Source organism: Centruroides vittatus, unplaced genomic scaffold, assembly GCF_030686945.1.
Source record: "Centruroides vittatus isolate TY-2023 unplaced genomic scaffold, ASM3068694v2 scaffold_861, whole genome shotgun sequence".
Taxonomy (NCBI): Eukaryota; Metazoa; Arthropoda; class Arachnida; order Scorpiones; family Buthidae; genus Centruroides; species Centruroides vittatus.
In genome coordinates this window covers 3,140,442-3,160,738 of record NW_027122718.1, presented here as the reverse complement: position 1 = coordinate 3,160,738, position 20,297 = coordinate 3,140,442, and the positions used below count along the sequence as shown (strand labels likewise).

The following is a 20,297-nucleotide window of genomic DNA, read 5'->3' as shown; positions in this document are numbered from 1 at the left end:
ATAAATTATACAATAATGTTGTACAGTACGTCCGAATTTGTTTTTTTTTTTAATTGGTCAAATTATCTATGACGATATTTAAATGTAGCAAATCACACGCTTCCAACGATCGATACGGTCGAATTTTTAGAAAGAAGTGGTATAACACGTAAAATTCCCTTGAAAATGGTTACAAATGGATTACAGAGCTACTGAACTATAAAACTATTCAATTGTTTACTTTTTATAAAATTATATTTTCAAATAAACACGCTAGGAAAGTGACGAGGCAACTAAGTAAACAAACCAATGGTGTAGTTCGTTTCGTATGAAATAGAAAACTAATGGTATAGTTTATACGAAACGAGCCATACTATTGGTTGTCTTACTTAGCTGAACTAAAATACAATTTCGGGTCCTTGTGTTTTTTTAATTCTTATACGGTTTATAAAATCCCTCCGATTCTATTATACCAGAGTCGGAGGGATTTTCTAATAGCAATTTTGCATAGATTTACACGAAGTAAAGCGTATAAAGAAAGTTTGTGTTTGTGCTTCTATGACGTAAGATGTGTGTGCATTTAACAAGATGGTGGGTTTGTCTTCTGATTAATTAATTTTCCTTGTGGATTCTTCTCATTAAAAAATTAAAATAGTTCATAATTATGTTATATAATGACGGAAAGTTTAAATTTTATTATGTAATATTAAATAATAAAATTTATTATATATATATATTTTTTTTTCATATATACACATATTTTGTATATAGACAAATAAAAATTTATATATTTTATAGATTTCTAAAGGTAATCTTTACATTTTTTGACTCGGGCGACCTTTGAAACGTCGAAAAATGTAAAAAAATTGGGGATTTTTTTGTATGTATGAATGTTAGCGTGAGTGTGCGAGGGCGGGATTTTTTTCTCTCACTTTGAAGCTTAATAAATCCTGTGCCTTTTGTCAAAAATTTTTGAAAGTTTGTACAGAGGTTTGCGTATTAGGGGGAAATGTTTCTAGAAATTTTCGAAAAAATCGGATTATTAGTTCGTGAGATATGGCTCCATCCCTTAATATCTCCCAAACCAATCTGTAGACTTATTATGGTAATGGTGTAGCAATTATTAGGGATGAAAACAAGGAAAGAATGCCGGGAAATTCTAGCAACAACGTTGCCAGGCTTTTTAGAACAGATAAGAAGGGGAAAAAATCACGATAATTCTTATTTATTCCACTGCTATTTAAGACTATTTATATATAAAACTGCACGATTTATAAAAATTGAATGGTTGTAAGCTTTAAAAAACCTCGTTTAGTTATAACAGAAACGTGATTTAATCGTAATTTAATAAATGAAATTTATGGCAACGAGATAATATCTATGACGATTTTATATAACCGGCATTTTATTTCTTTACATTTTCCCCCTTGTTAACAAATGTAAGTTAAAAATCAATAATTAATTTCTTCGTATTAAGCGAATATTTTAAAAAAGTGAAATATTAATAAAATTTATTCGAAATTTTTCTATCTTGACGTATGCGAAACAACTAATTATGTATTCATAAGTCGGAGAAAAAATCCCAGTAAAACAGATTTATCCGTTTATGTATAAAAGACAGGTTGACAGCGGCGATGCTTCTATTCCCAAAATAATTCTTTTATTATATTATTTTTTTCCCCGCTTTTCTATAAATTTCGTAAGATGGATCAATTTATACATTCGTCAATACGTTCATAGACAGTAATGTATTCACCTCTTACTGTATTTATTCTATTTTATTTTTTAATATAAAATAGATAAAATTTCCGGCGAGTTTTAAAATTAGAAATATTAAAACTAACAAAAATTTCGATTTAATATCAATTAAAATAAAATGAAATTTATCGTGTAAATACATAAAATCGTTTGGCAACTCGAAACATAACACGCGCCATCTGTTAGCATAAGTTAAAACTATTTTGAATAATAATAATAATAACAACAAACGTCATAACTATTTTTAATGTTATAATTCTGTAATAATTATGATTAATAATATTTACGGCAAAGTATAATATAAAATAAAGTTTGATAGAGTTGAAAATATATATTTTTTTCTTCGAAATAAATATAATAAAAGTCTAGTTTAGAACTTCGTAATTATCTATTTTCGTGTAATAAGCGAAGTGTAAAGTCAAATGATTATTATTATTACTGTTATTACTTTCCGGGTTATTGTAAGCGAACAATAGACAGATATAACACAGAATGTATTGCTTGATCCCATTGTTAAGACGGATATTGTTCAACGATTGATTCATTCTGTCTTTTGAACACGATCGATCGATAGCGAAACTTTTGAATAATAATTTTCTGGCAATAAATTAATATTTCCTCGTAATTTAAATGTATAAATAAACGAAATTCGCTACTCAAAATGAATTATTCATTCATCCAAATTATCAAAAATTTTTTAAATTAAAAAAAAAATATATATATATAGTAATTGTTGTTTGTCGTACGGTTGCTATGACAACTTTACTGACGTAACATCACGTGATAGTAAATTTTTTTACATTTAATAAACTTTTAAAATCGGAATAATAATAATAATAATAATAATACTTATTTAAACACGATGGTCGATAATTTTATACTCGAAATTAAATTAATTATTAGACGTTTGATTAAAATTAAATTTATTTAAATTGTAAAGAAATCGTCATCAATATTTCGGCGCGCGAGCCGACGTCACGTGACAAACCGCAATCACGTGACGCAGCATTTAAATGATACGAAACGAAATCAAAATTGTTTGCATTCGAACGATAATTATTATAATTATTTTCAATTATTAAACGGACGGAATGGATAGAAAAGGCACGGTTAGAATTTAAAAAAATACGTCATTTTAAACGTAATACACAAAGCCGGGAAATGAAAGAGGCGAAGTGACGTAAGAGGTGGATAAATAAATAAATTTTAATTTTACCAAATAAATTGTAGAAGTTTCGAACTTGGAAGCGACCTTGAAGACAACCTGGAGGCATTGTGAAAGGGGGCATGCGCAATGTCCTTCTTGTACTCGATCCCTCCTCTATCCTATACAAGATGGTCGAAGGAGTCGCGAGTGTCGTTACGTTGTCTGCATTTTCCGCTAGGAAAAGTCGCCCGACGTATTGATTTCCTCCCGCCTAAGCTTCGTATTTATTTGTTTATTTATTTTTCCCCCACCGAAGAGAAAAAGAAATGATGTAACCCCGTGTCAGCTATGTTGCACTTTGTACGACGACCGAAGCTGTGTTATTTGATTTTGTCCACTCTGGCCTTGTTCGGAGTGGTTGTGTTATTTTACAGCAGCCAGACCATAAATCTGACAAAAAGGGCTTCGATCGCCGTCTCTACAGAAATCGTTAAATTCGATTTAAAAGATGGAACGGTCGGAAAAGAGAAGATTTTCTTGTCCAAACCGTCGCATTGTCACCGCTCGAGTCTATTGTCCTCGGTTGACATCTCCACCGCCGATCTCTACCCCAAACTCAATTTCCATCCTCGATCCAGGACTTATTGGAATTATACATTCGAGAAAAGATATTTAAAGATCAAGGATCAATGGAGCAAGCTACCGCTCAAGGTGAGCACAATTCTTTTATTGTTCTGCTGTTCTGGTAAAGATTATACTCGTAAACACCGAAAATAAATCGATTTCGTTAACGTTACCATGCAAATTTTATTCTCCCGTACGTCGGAAAATATCATCTAATTGTTATTCTTAGCGTAAAACTGGGTAGGAAAAGGACGATAAAAATTTCGTCCGAGTCCACCATTAATTACATTTTATGTTCTTAATAGCATTAAATAAGTAATGACGAATACAATTAATATTTTATTGTGTTTAATCTCGAAAGATCGCAATTATTTTTATTTACGTTTCGCTAATTTCGAATCTTAACACGTGTGTTTTTTCACCTGTTCGTCGAAGACCAGACCGGAAGTAACGAGCAAACAATACTTTTTTTTTTTTTTTTTTTTTTAACGTTACAACATAATGGAATTTGTAAATAAACCTAAATCAGATGGTGAATATTTAAGGAAAAAAAAACAGCCCGGATGCCGCTGTTTGTTTTCTGTTTGGCTGCTCATCTGAAACTTGGAAGAACAAAAGATTCGCCTTGTTTGTGTCCAGTTAGTTGACCCCTTCCTCGGCTAAATAACCTCATTGGAGAATTTAAATTTTCCCAGTGGTAACCTAGATTTATTTGATTAAAAATTGTCTATTTGTTAGTGGCCGTAAACTCCGATCTGGATGTAGATGGAGCCGAAGATAAAGATTTAACAAAGCATCACAGTATATGCATCAAAGACCTAACAAAGGAATTAATTTGCAAAAATTCTTTCTTTCTCGTTTCCATTTTTTTATATATCGACTCGGCAGCCATTTTAGTTGTACATTTGCCAATTTATACTTATTTATGTGAGAAATTCCGCAGTCCGCAGTCGATAAAGCCGTTTTAAAGTTTAAGTAGTTCGTGCGGGAACTTCAAAATAATAGTCAATTAAAAGACCCCCTCCCTCTTGTAATTTATTTTTAAACGAATTTATTATTTGGCTGTTCTGATTTCCTGCCGTTATACAAAAATAGCATCGGTTTAACGTCTCATCCCACTCTTATTATTCTTTTTATGAATTATTTCCTCAGGTGATAGTCGTTCCTCATTCTCACAACGATCCGGGTTGGTTGTTGACCTTCGACGATTATTTCTACACCTACACGGCGCGAATATTGAACAATATGGTGGAAAAACTCAACCTTCATTCGGATTTAAGTTTCGTCTGGACCGAAATCTCTTTTTTCTCCAAATGGTGGACCAGGTAACACTCCTGCCGGGCAATTAACAAAACTCGTGTTTTTAAGTCGAACTCGACTAATTGAATTTTTTCCCTCCTTTTCTAGTCTGAAGAACAGACCTCACTTGAGAGATGCCGTGAAAGAACTTGTCACTAACGGACAATTAGAGATGGTGACAGGTGGATGGGTAATGACGGACGAAGCTTCCTCCAGTTACTACGCCATGATCGATCAGCTAATTGAAGGACACAATTGGCTGAAGACCACGCTAAACATCGAACCCTCCCACGCTTGGTCCGTAGATCCCTTCGGGCATTCTTCCACTTTCGCTTACATCCTGAAATCTTCTGGAATTCACAACATGCTTATTCAGAGGACTCATTACGCCTGGAAGCAATATCTAGCGGAGCAGCAGCAATTGAATTTTTGGTGGAAGCAGTCTTTCGAAGGGATTAATTCTTCCAAGATTTTATGCCAGATGGCACCCTTCGATCTGTATAATATCAAATACACTTGCGGGCCCGATACCGAGGTGTGTCTTCAGTTCGATTTTAGAAGGATTGCCGGAGAATATACAGACAGCCGCTCGGTACCGATAACCGATCAAAATGTGGAGGAGAAAGCGGAGTTGCTGTTATCTCAGTACGGTAGGACGGCGTCACTGTTTCAACACAACGTAGCTCTGGTCAAACTGGGCGACGATTTTAGATACAAGCACGAGGCCGAATGGGACCAGCAATATAACAATTACAAGAAACTTTTCCAGTACATTAATTCCAGGAAGGACTGGAATGCAGAAGTGCGTTTCGGGACAGTCAGGGACTACTTCGACCAAGTGCATCGTCGGATGAAAGATATCAACGGAGATTCTTATCCTACTTTAGTGGGCGACTTTTTCGCTTACAGCGACATCTACGCCACGGGAAAGGCAGCCTACTGGACCGGATACTTCACCACCAGACCCTACTGGAAGCAATTATGCCGCGAGTTAGAGTACTGGCTGCGCAATGCCGAAATCATATACAGTCTGAGCCGCGTGGTCCTGAGACACGGCAATCATTCCGGTGTGGTTCGGAAATTAGACGAAGACTACAATGCGCTGGGAGCGGCTAGAGACAGCTTGGCGCTATTCCAGCACCACGACGCCATCACCGGGACTTCCAAAGAAGCAGTGATGCACGATTACGGCATGCGCCTCTTTCATGGAATTCAGCAATCGATCACGCTGCTCTCTTATTGCTCGCAGTACGTCCTCTTAAAAATACCAAAAACCATTTACCACCGCTCCTTTCCTTATCTGGTAGTAGATTTCACTAAACCCACTTACGACGTCCTCGATAACAAAAGTATTCTAAAAATGTCTAGGGAGGGAATTAAAAAAGTGGTCGTCTTCAATTCTTTGGCTCAACGAAGCCAGCAGGCCATCAGAGTTCGAATCGGCACGCCGTACGTAGCCGTTTACGACTCTACGGACCGTAAAGTCTCCTTCCAGATTAATCCCATCTGGAACGACACCATAGAAATCTTGAGCGATGCCTTCGAAGTCGTATTCGTGGCCGATCTCCCTCCTCTGTCCTTAGAGACTTTTGTCCTCAGGGCGATCGATCGCATGATTGCTAATAAGTCTTCTATTAACGTTATCATGAACGATGCCAAAGCAGCGAAAACGGACGATAATATTTTTACATTCCATAATTTAATCGAGGAGAACATAATTCTGGAATCTCCTCACATCTCCGCAACCTTTTCTAGATTTACGGGTTTCCTGCAAAGTATCAAACTCAAGAGGTTATTCACTAGCAATCGAGCTAAAATGTCGTTCCAAGCTTACAGGTCGGAAGAGTTCAGCAGCGGGGCCTATCTGTTTCAACCCAGTTTCCTTCAACCCCTTAGAAACATTACGGGGCGGTTCCCCATCATCCGCATAGTACGGGGTTTAATACTAAACGAGATAAGTGTCGTGTACTCCAAGCTACTGACTATCAAATTTCGTCTCTATCAGACTCTAGGACCACTGGGAGCGGGACTGGAAGTGGTGGCCCAACACGACATGACTCGACCGGAAACAACAAATAACGAAATGTTCATGAAGATAAAAACTGATATCGATAACGGCAACACGTTTTTTACGGACCAGAACGGTTTCCAGATGGTCAGGAGGATGTTCCACTCCCATTTACCTATTCAGGCTAATTACTACCCCATCACTTCCGCCATGTTTATAGAAGACGGCAAGTCACGTTTGACTTTCCTCACCACGCACGGTCACGGAGCGACTAGCCCCAAGAGTGGCACCCTAGAAGTCATGATCGATAGAAGGATTCAGACCGACGACGGAAGAGGAATGGGCGAAGGTCTAATGGACAATAAGAAGACCATTTCTCGTTTCTGGATTCTACTAGAAAGAAAGGTCAAACCGGAAGAGAGCGAAGTACCAAATTTGAGCCGTTTAGGTCACACTTTATCATCCGTCCTGAATTATCCCGCCGTCATTCTAGATGTCAACAATAGAATGGAGCATTTATTCAAACCCAGTGTGAGTTTCCTGCAATCCAGCTACCCCTGTGACACTCATCTCGTCAACTTGAGGACTTTACCCTTACTCGAAAATTTCTATCAGCCATCCAACTCCAGTTTACTCATACTCCACAACAAGAATCGCGCTTGCAGCGTGGTCGAGACCACTCCAGTCACGTGTTCGGACTCGCCCGAAATCGACCCCTTTCGCCATCTTGGCGTTCGTAACGTACATTCCACCAAACTCACCGGGTTGGGCGACAAAGTGCGGATCGATAAACACAACGTAACGGTAGCCCGGATGGAAATAGCCACGTACAAAGTGGACTTTCCCTGAAACAAATAGCGAGCCACATTTTTTTAGTTCGTTATTCAAATTTTACATTTTCCATCGCATTCTTTACTTAAAAGAAAATATATATGTATACGGATCTCGGATTACCTTAAAGACGTTCTTGCCTTTTACCGGAAATGGAACAGCACGTGCGTATGGGATTTTCGAAGTATACCTCATCTAAATCTTTATTGTTGGTTATGAAAAAAATAAATAAATAAATAAAAAATATAGTTTTATTTTATCATAATTTTAAGTATTTATTACTCGACTATTTAGAGTGTATAATTTTGTAATTATATTTTGAATAAATCGTTGGAAATAGAAGATTCTTATCTTAATCTATTGTTTACGTCACAGAGTCCGGATTTTTCCGGATGGATAGCAAAAATGTCTATTTATACACCGAGGATAAATGGATTTAGTTCCTTCCTCCTTAAGATGCGCATCAGTCGGTTTATAGCAATGTGGGGGGTTGGCAAGAGGGAATTTCTTGTGAAGAAAGGGAGGGGGGGTATAAAAATCTGCCCCGCAAAAATTTCCAGCCAGCTATCGATTTCCGATTATCTTCGGACAGGTATTTAAAAGTAGCGATCTGCTTAATCGATAAACTATAATTTAGTCTTGTTACTAAGGTAGCATATTGTTGTTCGAAATTACCCTCCCGGCCGTTTGTAGGATGCGAGATAGGAAAAATGGGGTGACGGGTCGAATTTCGACTTCCCTTTATTGAATTTCTAAATGTTTTTGACACCCCACCAGCTCGGAATGTCGAGAAAAACACTACGAAATTGTGCGCGTGCGTGTCTATTTTGCATTGTCTCAAAAATTAGGGTTATTTCCGCGTTTGGGGAATTGATGCTCTTAATTAAATTTTTGGTAGTTAAAGGTCGAGGGAAGATAGGGGGTCACGTGCTATATCTCCAGGGACTGGGCGTTATTGGCATTTACAATTTAAAAACTCATTTCTACCCCCCGAAAATAAACGTTTTTGTAATAATAAATATAAAATGTTTTCAATTTTACCGACGGAAAGTACATGAAATAACGGAAATTAACAGGAATTTTTACTTCGAATTTTGATAAAAGCGTATTGTCTGTCGTTCTCCATTCGTTTATTAAAAATGTCGATGATTTTATCTCTCGACTTTAATTTAATGTATTTTATTTTATTATTATTATTATTTTTTAAAGTCATGTTGAAATCTTTTAAATTTCTCCCCGAATAAATAATAGATTCTGGGTCACCATTTAAGTACGAGAGAAGGAAATAATCGGTAAAAACATCACGGAAAACTTGTGCAGAAATATAACGAGGACGCGTTACACGTCATCTAGTTTAAACTTTTTTTTTATTATTTAAAATTACGAAACTTCAACTAAGGTCTAGACACGGAATGGAACGAGATATCACGCCCGAATAATAATAAAATGGAACAAGTTCGATACTGCACGCACCTAAGGGGGGGCACAAAAAGAGCGAATTGCCTTGACCCCAAAGAAGTAGGGCCCCTATACTGTGTTTTTTTTCGTTTACTTCCTTTAACTCAAACTTTCTGCATCTCCAACCCCCTTTTTCAGAATGGAAAACACTACTTTAATATAATAATTTGCCGTAGGGGCCCCCCGGGTGTATTTTGTCTCCCTTCTGGTTTCCTCCCTCCCCACACACACATACCGATAGCATTTTAACTATTCCTTATTTATAGTTTTAAGTCGATAAAAACATTACTACTACCGAGAAATAAACGGTTATCGAAGTCAAGGCCGAGTAAAAACAAAAAAAAAACTAACGCGTAACTGCTTCCGCCATTATTAAACGTGCATTGTTGTTGTTACTGCTTAGTTGTTCGGGCATACGCGATGATAAATCTATTTTTATCTTAAAGAATTCTACGCATTTAACGTGGTAATATTAAACTCCAGGCAAATTTTTAAATTCTGATCGATCCGACGACAAATTCGCTCCATCGTATGGGATGAAATTAAAAAAAGAAAAGAAAAAAAAATTCATTGTTTTTGTATACGGCAGGCGTAACACGCGGTCCATCTGCCCGGGAGGGACTTTCTATAGGGAACTGCTCCCTATTTAGGTGTTACGAACGTGAAAATCCGGAAAATAAGTGGCCATCCCACGTGCGAGGCGCGAACCCACGACCGACCAGTGTTGTGGTATTAACCACCAGTAACAGTGAATAAAATATTCAATAAATTCAATACCGAGAGATTTTATTCGGTTGCAAAATACTTTTATACCGACTTTTATATTAAAAATTCCGCCTCATTTAAGCTTAAATAGGCTAAAACAAACGAGTTTTGTCTTATTAAAACCGAGTTATAAACGGACTAATGCAACAATAAACTCAGATTATAATTTTAAAAAAATGACTTAAATGGGGCAAAATAATCTTTATTGCAATACACTTTCAACAAAATATACAAAAATTTTCTTTCGAAGCTTTCTTGGGCATTTGTGTATATATATTTATGTATAATATAACAAATAGATTTGATGCATTCATTGTCAATAATATATATAAAGTGGACACTTAATAACTGAACAGGTGCAAATGCACATATACAAAATAATAATAATAATAATAATAAAAATAAAGATAAAAAAAATTAAAATTGTTTACATTTTATATTAAACGATACGTTACCGATACATAATTTGTATATATCCATCACCATTATACCCCTTATATATTGTAATACCAAAAAACACAGTATTTTTTTTTCTCTTGGAATGTTTAATTATGAATACAATATGAAGCACGACAGCCTAAAGCTATTCAATTAAATTTTACACGTGAATTTTCTGTAAACAACACAAAACTTAAAATTTTTTCCCCCTATAACTTGCTGCAGCATGGGAAGTTTTTATGGACGAAAAACAATACTTAAAACGGGAAAAACGCTAATAAATGTATTTTTATTAAATATAAATAGAGGTTGGGAATCTCGAGCATTTTAAATTTCCCGATTTCGGGAACGATTTTTTTTTTTTTTGTATTTTTTCCGGGAAATCCGGGATGGTGAGAAAACAAAGCAACTTTTGTGTGTGTGTGTGTGTGTGTGTGTAGAAACACAATTTCGCAAAAATCTTCAAATTTTGAGCCATTTTTAAACGTAATTACTCGCATTCTATCGAAGAAATAAGTACACAAGTACAGTACGTAAATCTCGAGCCTTACAAAAATAAAATAAAAATAAATAAATGACTCAATCCCATCCATTACAGAATGTCGTTATAAAAATATATATATATATATATATGTATGTATATATATCAATTGTTCTCGATTTTTTAAGTTTTATCAGAAAAATACACCCATAGATGCACTCGTATTTTTCCACGATATACATTAAAATCGTTATTATAATAATAATTTTCTTAATTTTATAGGATTTAGGCGTGTTATTGCATTGTTCTCGAAATTATGAAACGTGTTAGTATCGATCAAAAAGTTAAATAACATTTGAAATTAATTATAAAATATCTCAAATAAAAAAAAGAATTTAACATTGACATTGAACTTGTGTGTGTACACACCAGAACAAGTAGCACGTAACATTTGTTCAAGGTCAGCGTCAAAGGAAGATCGTAAGCAGGGTTAGAACACCCGCTAGTAATAGGTAGACGTTATTATTAAAACATTAACTTACGCAGTGGGCAATCGATACGGAGTAGTACGTGTACCAAAATATGTTATTTTAATAATAATTGATGCACACAATTTCTTTTTTTGTATATAAAACGGGCACGAAATTTAAGATTATTCGGGAAAATTTTTGAAGTTTTCCGTCGAAAATCAGACTTAAAAAACAAAATTAATTCCTTTCCCAAGATTCGGAACTTCAACTCTTGGTTCCCAACCTCTAAGTATTAACTATTCTAAAAAGAAACAACATTCAATTTTAAGCTAATTCTATATAAAGTTTATAAATATTTGTTGTTTTTTTTACAGTGAAACAATTTAATATAGATTTCCAAATCTGCTGGATTCCATACGTAATATTGAAATGTTTTCTTCTTTTCTTTTTTTAAATATAAACTCGGAACATTTAAATTTTTTCCCCTTCAAAACTGGTGGCGATTAAGAAGATCGTGTGAAATTCAGTTATAAATTGGTCGGTGTTTTTATTTATTTATTTATTGTTTTATCTGCAAATTCCAGAAAATTTCGGCTGGTTCTCTACCGTAAAAATCTACGAGGAAATTAAGAACCGAATGGCACACGGGACGAAGGGGAATTGCAAGAGAGAGAGAGAGAGAGAGAATTAGCCAAAATTCTCGGGAACGAAGCCCGTGTGTTTGTCACATTGTGCACCAAATTACAAATGGCACTCAAAAAAGTTTTTTTTTCTTGTCACGTCGATATCTGTACAAAATAATTTCAACATGGTGCACAATCCTACTTCTTAAGTACATGCATTATTATTATTATTACATCCATTATTTAAATACGGCACGAGAAAAAGTATTCTAATACTACATACTGGGATATCACAGGATACTACATTTATGCAAAAGGTGTTGTTGAATGGATCGTGTGTGTTTCAGATATGTGTTTTTAGAACATTCTGAAGCATTCGTGCGATTTAGTGCGACCAAATCGTCGGCGAGTCAAAGTATGTATTCGATGCTGCTCTGGAAACACAATATAACTGCCCGGTGATATGGATTGTTCGACGTCAACAAATTTCCCTTTTTTGTGGCAAACAAACAAACAAAAATTTACGTTAATAAATGCAAAGGGAATTCTGTCGCGTGTTGTTGTTGCACTGGATCAAAAGCCCAATGCTGGAATAAGTAGAAGTATGGCGTCAGAGATGATCAAAAATTTGGAAAAAATATGTATCCAATTACGAAAAAGGTGAGTTTTTTTGTGCAAAGATGTATGATAAATTTCTATGAAATGAGTACGTCCTCTTTAGGTCTCGATGGTGCAAGGAAAGTGCAATTTCTTTTTTTTGTTTTGTTTTGTTTTTTTATAGAGGTGCTCTTAAATATTACAAGCAGAAAACGAAACATAGGTAGATACTTAGAAATTAAGTACAGAATTATCCCATTCTAACTCCTTGCTTTTTACTTTCTCGTTTTCTTCCTCCTCCGAACTTTCGTCTTCATCGTGATAACTGCTTCCGTCGTCGGAGCTGTCGCTATCGTCGTTATCCTCCCGCGGAGCCGACTTTGTATTCTGTTGTTCAATCTGCTGTATAGACAATTAGTAATTAATAAAATTGAATAAACTAGAAATATTTTTCCCTCGACTTTTAAGAACCCAACTACTTTTCAAACAATAACTTACATCCATTGGGTTTACTGTAATAGTCAACGAGGAATCGTCCCATGCCATTTCTTGATCGTCGTCTCTAGTTTCTCGCGTACGCCGATGAGCGGCTCGGATACGAATCACGCCTAAGACAATCATGAACACCAGAAATCCCACACACACGACGATGATAATTGCCACGGCATGACCTAAAAAGTTTAAAGTTCTATAAAATTATGCATTATGTGTATTAAGGCTGATTGTAACCTCTTTGGCCGTGGACGAGATTTCTAGTGTTAACAATTTAATGCTTTTTCTGTGAAAGAATAGTTTTTCCCAAAAATCCTAGCGAACCAAAGCAGACAGAACCAAAAATATTTTTTGGTTAGAATCCTGTTTAATTCTTCTATTAATGCACGGTTTAGAATTTTAGAAATCCAATTCGTTAATTTTCTACGAATTTTTAAAGTCATAGAAAATTTGTAGAAAATTCACGAATTGGATTTCTAAAATTCTAAACCGTGCATTAATAGAAGAATTAAACAGGATTCTAACGCAAAAAACTGTTTGGTTCTCGAGAATTTTGGAAAAGAAGATTTTCCCGTAGAAAAAGCATTAAATTTTTAACGCCATATGCTGGAGATCGCTGCATAACCAGAGGTTACAATCAGTCTTAAAGATTTCTAAATATCATTCCGCTCTTTTACTTACTTGCGGAAGTCTTTGCAATTATTTTCCCTCCGTCTAAATTGGTTTCTAGATAGTTTGCCGGCCTAATTTTGGCATCGCTTTGTTCAACTCTATGCTGATGAACTTGTGCATGAGCCTGTGACTGTTTCGAGTCGGAACTGTGACTAGGTTCTGATCGAGGATGAATTACAGTCAACTGGAAGGGAAAAAAATTACAACTATAAACAACTTTCTACGCTCGTTTTAAAAATATTCAACCATAAAATCTAAAACATTTTAAATGTTTTTAATGAAAATTTTAATTTTCAATAAAGATTCTGCTACCAAGCTTGCAATGAACAGAAATTCAACAATTATTTGAGAGTAATTTGTTTATCATTTTAGTAAATATTGAATTTATTTTTTACATTAAGTCAGACTTTGTTCGTTATAAGCATGCCCGACTAACGTGGAACTTATATAAGATTTAATGCAAAGATTTTGAACTTAATAAATCATTTATAAAAACATTTAATATATCCATATTGACATTCCTCATTATAAAGCTGGCTTATAAATAAACGATCCTCTTCACCGTTTATTTATTATTTAATCGGGCGAGACAAGTGTCACTCTGGAAATCCAAAAGATCCAAGATAAAAGACTAAATTTTATTTTCGATTTTAAATTCTATTAACCTAAATTAAAATCGTCCCACCGAAAATAGTGATTTAGAAAAATAATCTGTTTTTATATTTTATTAAATTAAAACTTAAAATGTCCAGAGTCCATGCAAGGATATTATTATTATATTCTATTATTTATTCAAGAAACGTTTGTATTTGATAAAATTTCCCTTATTAAAATTTATACAGTATATGAATTATTCAACATTACAATTATATAAATGTTTCAGTTGATTGCTGAAATGACAAAATAAACAAAGTAATGTATAAGGATATTTATTTATTAATTCGTTTAGATTAAATTTATATAAAAATCAAAAACTAACTAAACTATTCAGTGAAAATTTATTTTCGATGACACAGTAGGTGCTCTATATTTTCTGGCAATCTGCAGTTGCAGGTAATACATTTGCAATAGAGATATAAATGTAAATAAAAAATTTGGTTAATGTTTGATAAGACGCACGAAATACATTCAGGAAGTTATTAAATATACTTTTACATAAATACATGTAATTGTAATTATAATAAATCACTTCCTTATTACTTCGTATGAATAAAATTATAGAGTTCAAATTAAAATATTTTTCATTTTGGTTTCATTATAAGTCATTCCTATGTCTCTATTATATCTATACTCTTTACTTAAAAACTAACAAATATTTGTCAAATACCAAAAAAGTTTTATATCTGACATATTATTATGCAGATAAAAAGACACATACATAAACATACATACAACACAGTGTCAATTTAGCTCAGTCCTTCCAGAGTTTACTACTATCAAGAATCCACTGTATATGAGACATCTTGTAGTTGTTTTATATATACTGTAACTTTATATATATATATAATCTCATATATATATTCTCTTTCATATATATATGTGAGAGAAAAATAAATATAAAGTTACGATTGCCTCGTCGAATAACACTAGACATTTGAGCAGAAGCAATTTCTTAGATAGATAAAAATTTATTTGGAAAAAACAATACAGATGAAAAATGTGTTACCAAATAAAATAATACAACTGAAAAGTGTTACCAGATAAACCAATATCATAAAAAAAGTAAAATATTTTATAGTCCACCAAGCATCAATTTTTTAGACACTCGTTCTTATAGAATGAGGTACGATCTGTCGGGTTGATTTTATTAATAAAAATTGCCAAGACAAATAATTGTAAGAATCAACAAATATTAGACTATACAATGAAAAGTCTTCTTTATCCTTGTTCACACCTCAGAAAAGTAAGTCTTATGGCAGAGTCCATTCTTTAATGGAGGCTGCTTTGTCCACCTCATTATGCAAAACATAAAAAAGTATTTGTTACTTTTCACAATTATTTGTCCTGGATTATATATTTTTTAATTGTGCATCACAATTAAAAATATATAAGGAAGAAATGTTTAAAAAACTTCACTGAAAGGAAGTTTTTTTTAACGTTTTGAATTATGATGATTCCACTTTTTCATCATTTTCTTTGCATATCACTAATTACTGTTTTCTTTTCGAGAATTTATATTCAAATACATTCTGTGTTAGCTAATTTTCAATTTTTATTGTGAAAAATCCCACACAAAATGGGTAAGATGAATCAGGTTAAATCTGTTTTTAGAATACATAATAAAGTATTCTAAAAATAGATTTAACCTGATTCATCTTATTATGATCACAGATGGAACACATTTTGTATGTCAATGTCTGGTTGAAGATGAAGATTACAGTGATGATAATGAAACTGATTAAAAATATATAACTATAATTCTAAAAAAATTTTTTTTAAATTAAAATTCAGAATATAGTCTTTGAGTAAACACTCAACTGGTACTGATTTCAAGGAATGAATTATAATTATAAACAGTTAATCAATAAAAATATTTATTTTACTTTTTCCTTTTTATCCAAATGCATTTCGCCGACACTCTTCGGCCTCATCGATGGATAACAATACTTGATTTACATTGGTGCTTTTATACTGTATCAAAGACTATATTCTGGATATTAATTTTAAAATTATTTTTTAGAATTATATATATATATATATTTCTAATCAATCTTAAATAAATAACCGATTCCATTGAATAATTTAATTTTATATTTTAAATGATAATGAAAAGTGTGAAAAACGATAGGTACAGTACTTTCAGTTTCAACAGGAATGCCTGATGATTTACTTGGTAGTGACAAAATGCCATTTTGGGTTATTATAACCAAAGTATATTTAAATTATTATTTAGAAACAGGAGCTGGACATTCGAAAACTCTGAGTCAAAGCCTGAGGCTTGGTATACCAACTTCACAGCCCTGCAGAATATTGTATTATTGAAATAACTGATTTATCATTCACATTGGCATATAAGTTGACTTTTTAAGCCCCCAAAAACCTTTCTCCAAAACTAGAGTGACTTATACAGTGTGTATTGCAAATCTTTATCACAGTAGTAAGTGGAACAGCGCTCCTAATAACACTGTGCATAACATAGCATAACTCCACAAAATTATCTCCATCTAAAACTTGTCTTTGGTGAACTTACTCAAAACAGAGAACAGAATACATAACATTGAAACGGTAAGACCCATAGTTTTGATGTTGGGCTGTTTGTTTACACCACTGAGGAAAGCAGAGCACGAGTAAAGAGACTATATGTCCTATTATCCTACAAGGCATATCCAGAAATTAAGTCTGATTTACAAATATCATTGATGCAGCATTGCAATCGTGATTACTGTATTTATGTTTGTATAGGTCGCATACACTGTAAGTTGCACCTGTTTATGAAACAATATATTTGGAAAAAATAAAAATCTTAGAATTCACCGAGGGATAAGAGTAGACACACGGGACACAGAAATATGGAAACACTGCAAATTTCATACAGGGATGAAGTGATGATTAATGCAACTCTTGAATTTCTAATTGCCATATAATAAACTATGTAAGAAGTATAAGGAAATGAAAATTTAGATATTGATGGTACCAGTTCCATTTTAAAATGACAAGAAAGTCTGATCTACTCACTTTAACAACTCATACCAAATATGACTAACCTATTTTAAAGTTTTAAGTACAGTAACAAGGCAATAAACAATAAAGTTAGTCTGTTCCAAGCAACTAGGTCAACATCAGCTGTACAGTACTAATAAAGAAATTCTATCTAACATATTAAACACATATTTTGTTTAATTAATTTAATTATTTATAAACAGATATTATAATAAAACTGAAAAAAATTCAGAAACATTAAGGTTCAAAGTTGCGACAGCATCATAGTAGGCAGAGATCTTCACACACCACCAAACAGCATGTTGAAATGTCATCCTCAAAACACTATAACACACTACAATCTTTCTCACTAATTATTATTTAACTGGCCTTATTGGCTGGCAAACTACACCTAATTTTACATGTGTACTCAGAAGACTCCACACCTATAAACTGCAAAAGTTTTGTTCAGATTTGCACTTCCCATCACACAATTTTTCTCACGAGGAGTTGTGAAAAAAAGACAACTTTTTAAAAGTGTTTTGGTGTTTGAAATCAATGATACCAAATCATGGATGCTGTAGATTACCATTTATCAGAAGTAACTCCAGCCAATTCCTAGTTGCTAAGGGAGTTTACATCCGAAAATATAGCAATGCTTAAACATTACACAGCATTCCAATAACTACGAGACACGGGGCATCCATTTAACATGAGAAATGGTATGTTATACGATCAAGGATACAGATTAACAACTAAATTACAGAAAGTGCTGATTTGCCATGTGTAGTTTGTAAATTAAAGGTGTGAATAAAAAAACCCAGAAATTGTTGGTTTATTAAATCATAAATGTAAATTAAAATATAAAAATAAAGATTTTTTTATTGTGAATCTTTTTCTTCTTCTTATTATTATTAATTATATATGTTTATTTTTGTATGTTTCAGATATACATTTTGGATTAAAAAAAAAATTGCATAAAAATACAATATTTAATTATAAATACTTTCAAACAATTCAAATACAGACTGAACTGTTTCTAAAGGCATGACTCAGGAAATCAATTACAAAATTCATTTCTACCTAAACAAGGTTAAATAATTCTAGATCTAGAAGGATATAAGTTTTAAAAATAAGTCCTTACAGTTAAAAGCTATTACTATTAGTCTTGAAAGTAATGTGGCTTTATTACATGGTTTCATCATGGACTACTGAATAACATATCCACATTTCAGTTTTAGCTATAAGTAGTCTTCCAAATGTTTAAAGATCAATTTACACAGCAGATTTAAATCTACACAAGAATATTAATTAACCTGAAAATCTAGAGGTTGCCTTACATAGTGATATAGAGTATTTGTATTTTTTTTTTATAACAAAATTTATGAAATAACAGTTTCTAAAATTTTAATCACTGTCAATTAGTTTTTTTTTACATCTTTACAACTAATTCATTTCAGTCTTTAAAAAAACTGTGTAATATAAAAATATGAAAAGAATCAATTTAGACAAATGGATATATAAATGGAAAAATCTATCATCTAACTGTTCTTAACTTTATTACATATGAAGTTAATGGTTAGATAATGTAAATCAATATAAAATCATATACATTAATATCAAATAGTGTAATATTTTCTGATTTATATTATCTACACCATTTGATATTAATATATAGAACTTAAAAACCTCATTTTGTGCTGACAATAAAGAAAATGAAATGATATATCATCAGCCCTACAATTTCTAAAAAGTACTGTTCTTTTCATTTGGTCAGATTCTGTTATTCTGTCATAATTAAATCTAGATGTTTATGTAATTGAATATTTTAATGTAAAATTTTTTGTCTATGATTTTATATAATGTTAAATGGTACAAATGTAAAAATATTACAAATACAGTAAGAGTTTTTAGATTGTTTGAATTATCTCAAGTCTAAAGATCTGAAAAAAAAGAAATTTACAGATAAGGAATAGAAAATAAAAACTGTATTAAATCAAAGTAATTTTGATATTTATCCTTATAAACTATAATGTACACTCTGTGGAAAAAATATAAGAACATTATCAAAATTCATAGAATTATGCAATAAGATATACAATTACTATAGTTGCATAAATTTTACTTATTTTGAATAAACTCGACCTTAACTGCCAAAAACATTTCAGTTTTAGTATTTTTTCACTTATCCAATTTTATAAATACTGGAATTTTTTTAAATTAGTTACTGAATAATTTCCAATGTAAGATAAAACAAGTTAATTGAAAAATATTTAAGAAAATGGTGCACAAAAAAAAGGACTAAAAATTTTAATTTATTTATTACATGTAAATAAATTATTTGATAATAATAGCATTGCCATAGCACTGAACCAGATGGCAAATCTGATCATAGCATGTTGATATTAGCTACACTTCATTTTTTGCATGCTCCCTTGTTAAGATGTTAGAATTGTGTGTGTTAAGTTGTCAAAGTTTTGTACAGGTGATTTGTTTTACTACAGTTGAAACTATATATGTGGTTGTCATTTTATTGAATTGGGATGTCACCATCTCTACTGTGACATTCCAATCATGTCTTCAGAAGGAAGTTGAAAGTTGGTGAACAGTATGTCATGAATTTCTCTATCATTGTTCCAATTCATGTCTCTGTTCTTATATTTGTGAGGGTTATAAAATTTTTGATTTTCCAAAGAAAAGATGAGCAAGTGAGGCTGCAACTAAAAATTTTTTGGACAGTTGTCCTGGGAGGTCAATTGGCAGTGGTCACAAGTCACATACTGTAAAAGATGGGAGTAATGCAACAATTGATACTATTCACTATATTTTATTTTAATGATTAATTTTAAAGATGAACACAAATAACTAAATTATAATGAAGAATGACTATCAGAATTGTTAAGAGAACTGTACAAACAGTAAAAATGATTAAATCATTCAAACATTAATTGCTAAACTTTAAGATATATTTGCATTATACTGATATACTTGCATTGTATCATTATCAGTTCCATAC

The 20,297-nt window shown here is 32.7% G+C and overlaps 2 protein-coding genes across 3 annotated transcripts in view; one reads left to right on the top strand and one right to left on the bottom strand.

The window, feature by feature from the left end:
• The first annotated feature begins 2,982 nt into the window (after positions 1–2,982).
• On the top strand, positions 2,983–7,988 carry LOC136990141 (alpha-mannosidase 2-like). Its single transcript, XM_067288514.1, has 3 exons — positions 2,983–3,595; positions 4,661–4,833; positions 4,916–7,988. Exons 1-3 carry the CDS (start codon positions 3,233–3,235, stop codon positions 7,662–7,664), a joined length of 3,285 nt encoding a protein of 1,094 aa, XP_067144615.1. The 5' UTR covers positions 2,983–3,232; the 3' UTR covers positions 7,665–7,988.
• Positions 7,989–10,050: 2,062 nt separating this feature from the next.
• Positions 10,051–20,297, bottom strand: part of LOC136990083 (calsyntenin-1-like) — a 49,629-nt gene continuing 39,382 nt past the window's right edge. The window contains exons 14-16 of one of the 2 annotated variants that reach the window (XM_067288433.1): positions 13,652–13,826; positions 12,977–13,149; positions 10,051–12,880 (exon numbers count right to left, since the gene is read on the bottom strand). In XM_067288433.1, the coding sequence (XP_067144534.1) occupies positions 12,710–12,880; positions 12,977–13,149; positions 13,652–13,826 (519 nt within the window). In that variant the 3' untranslated portion in view covers positions 10,051–12,709. The remainder of the gene's footprint in view (positions 12,881–12,976; positions 13,150–13,651; positions 13,827–20,297) is intronic. The other variant, XM_067288434.1, reaches the window with a different exon arrangement.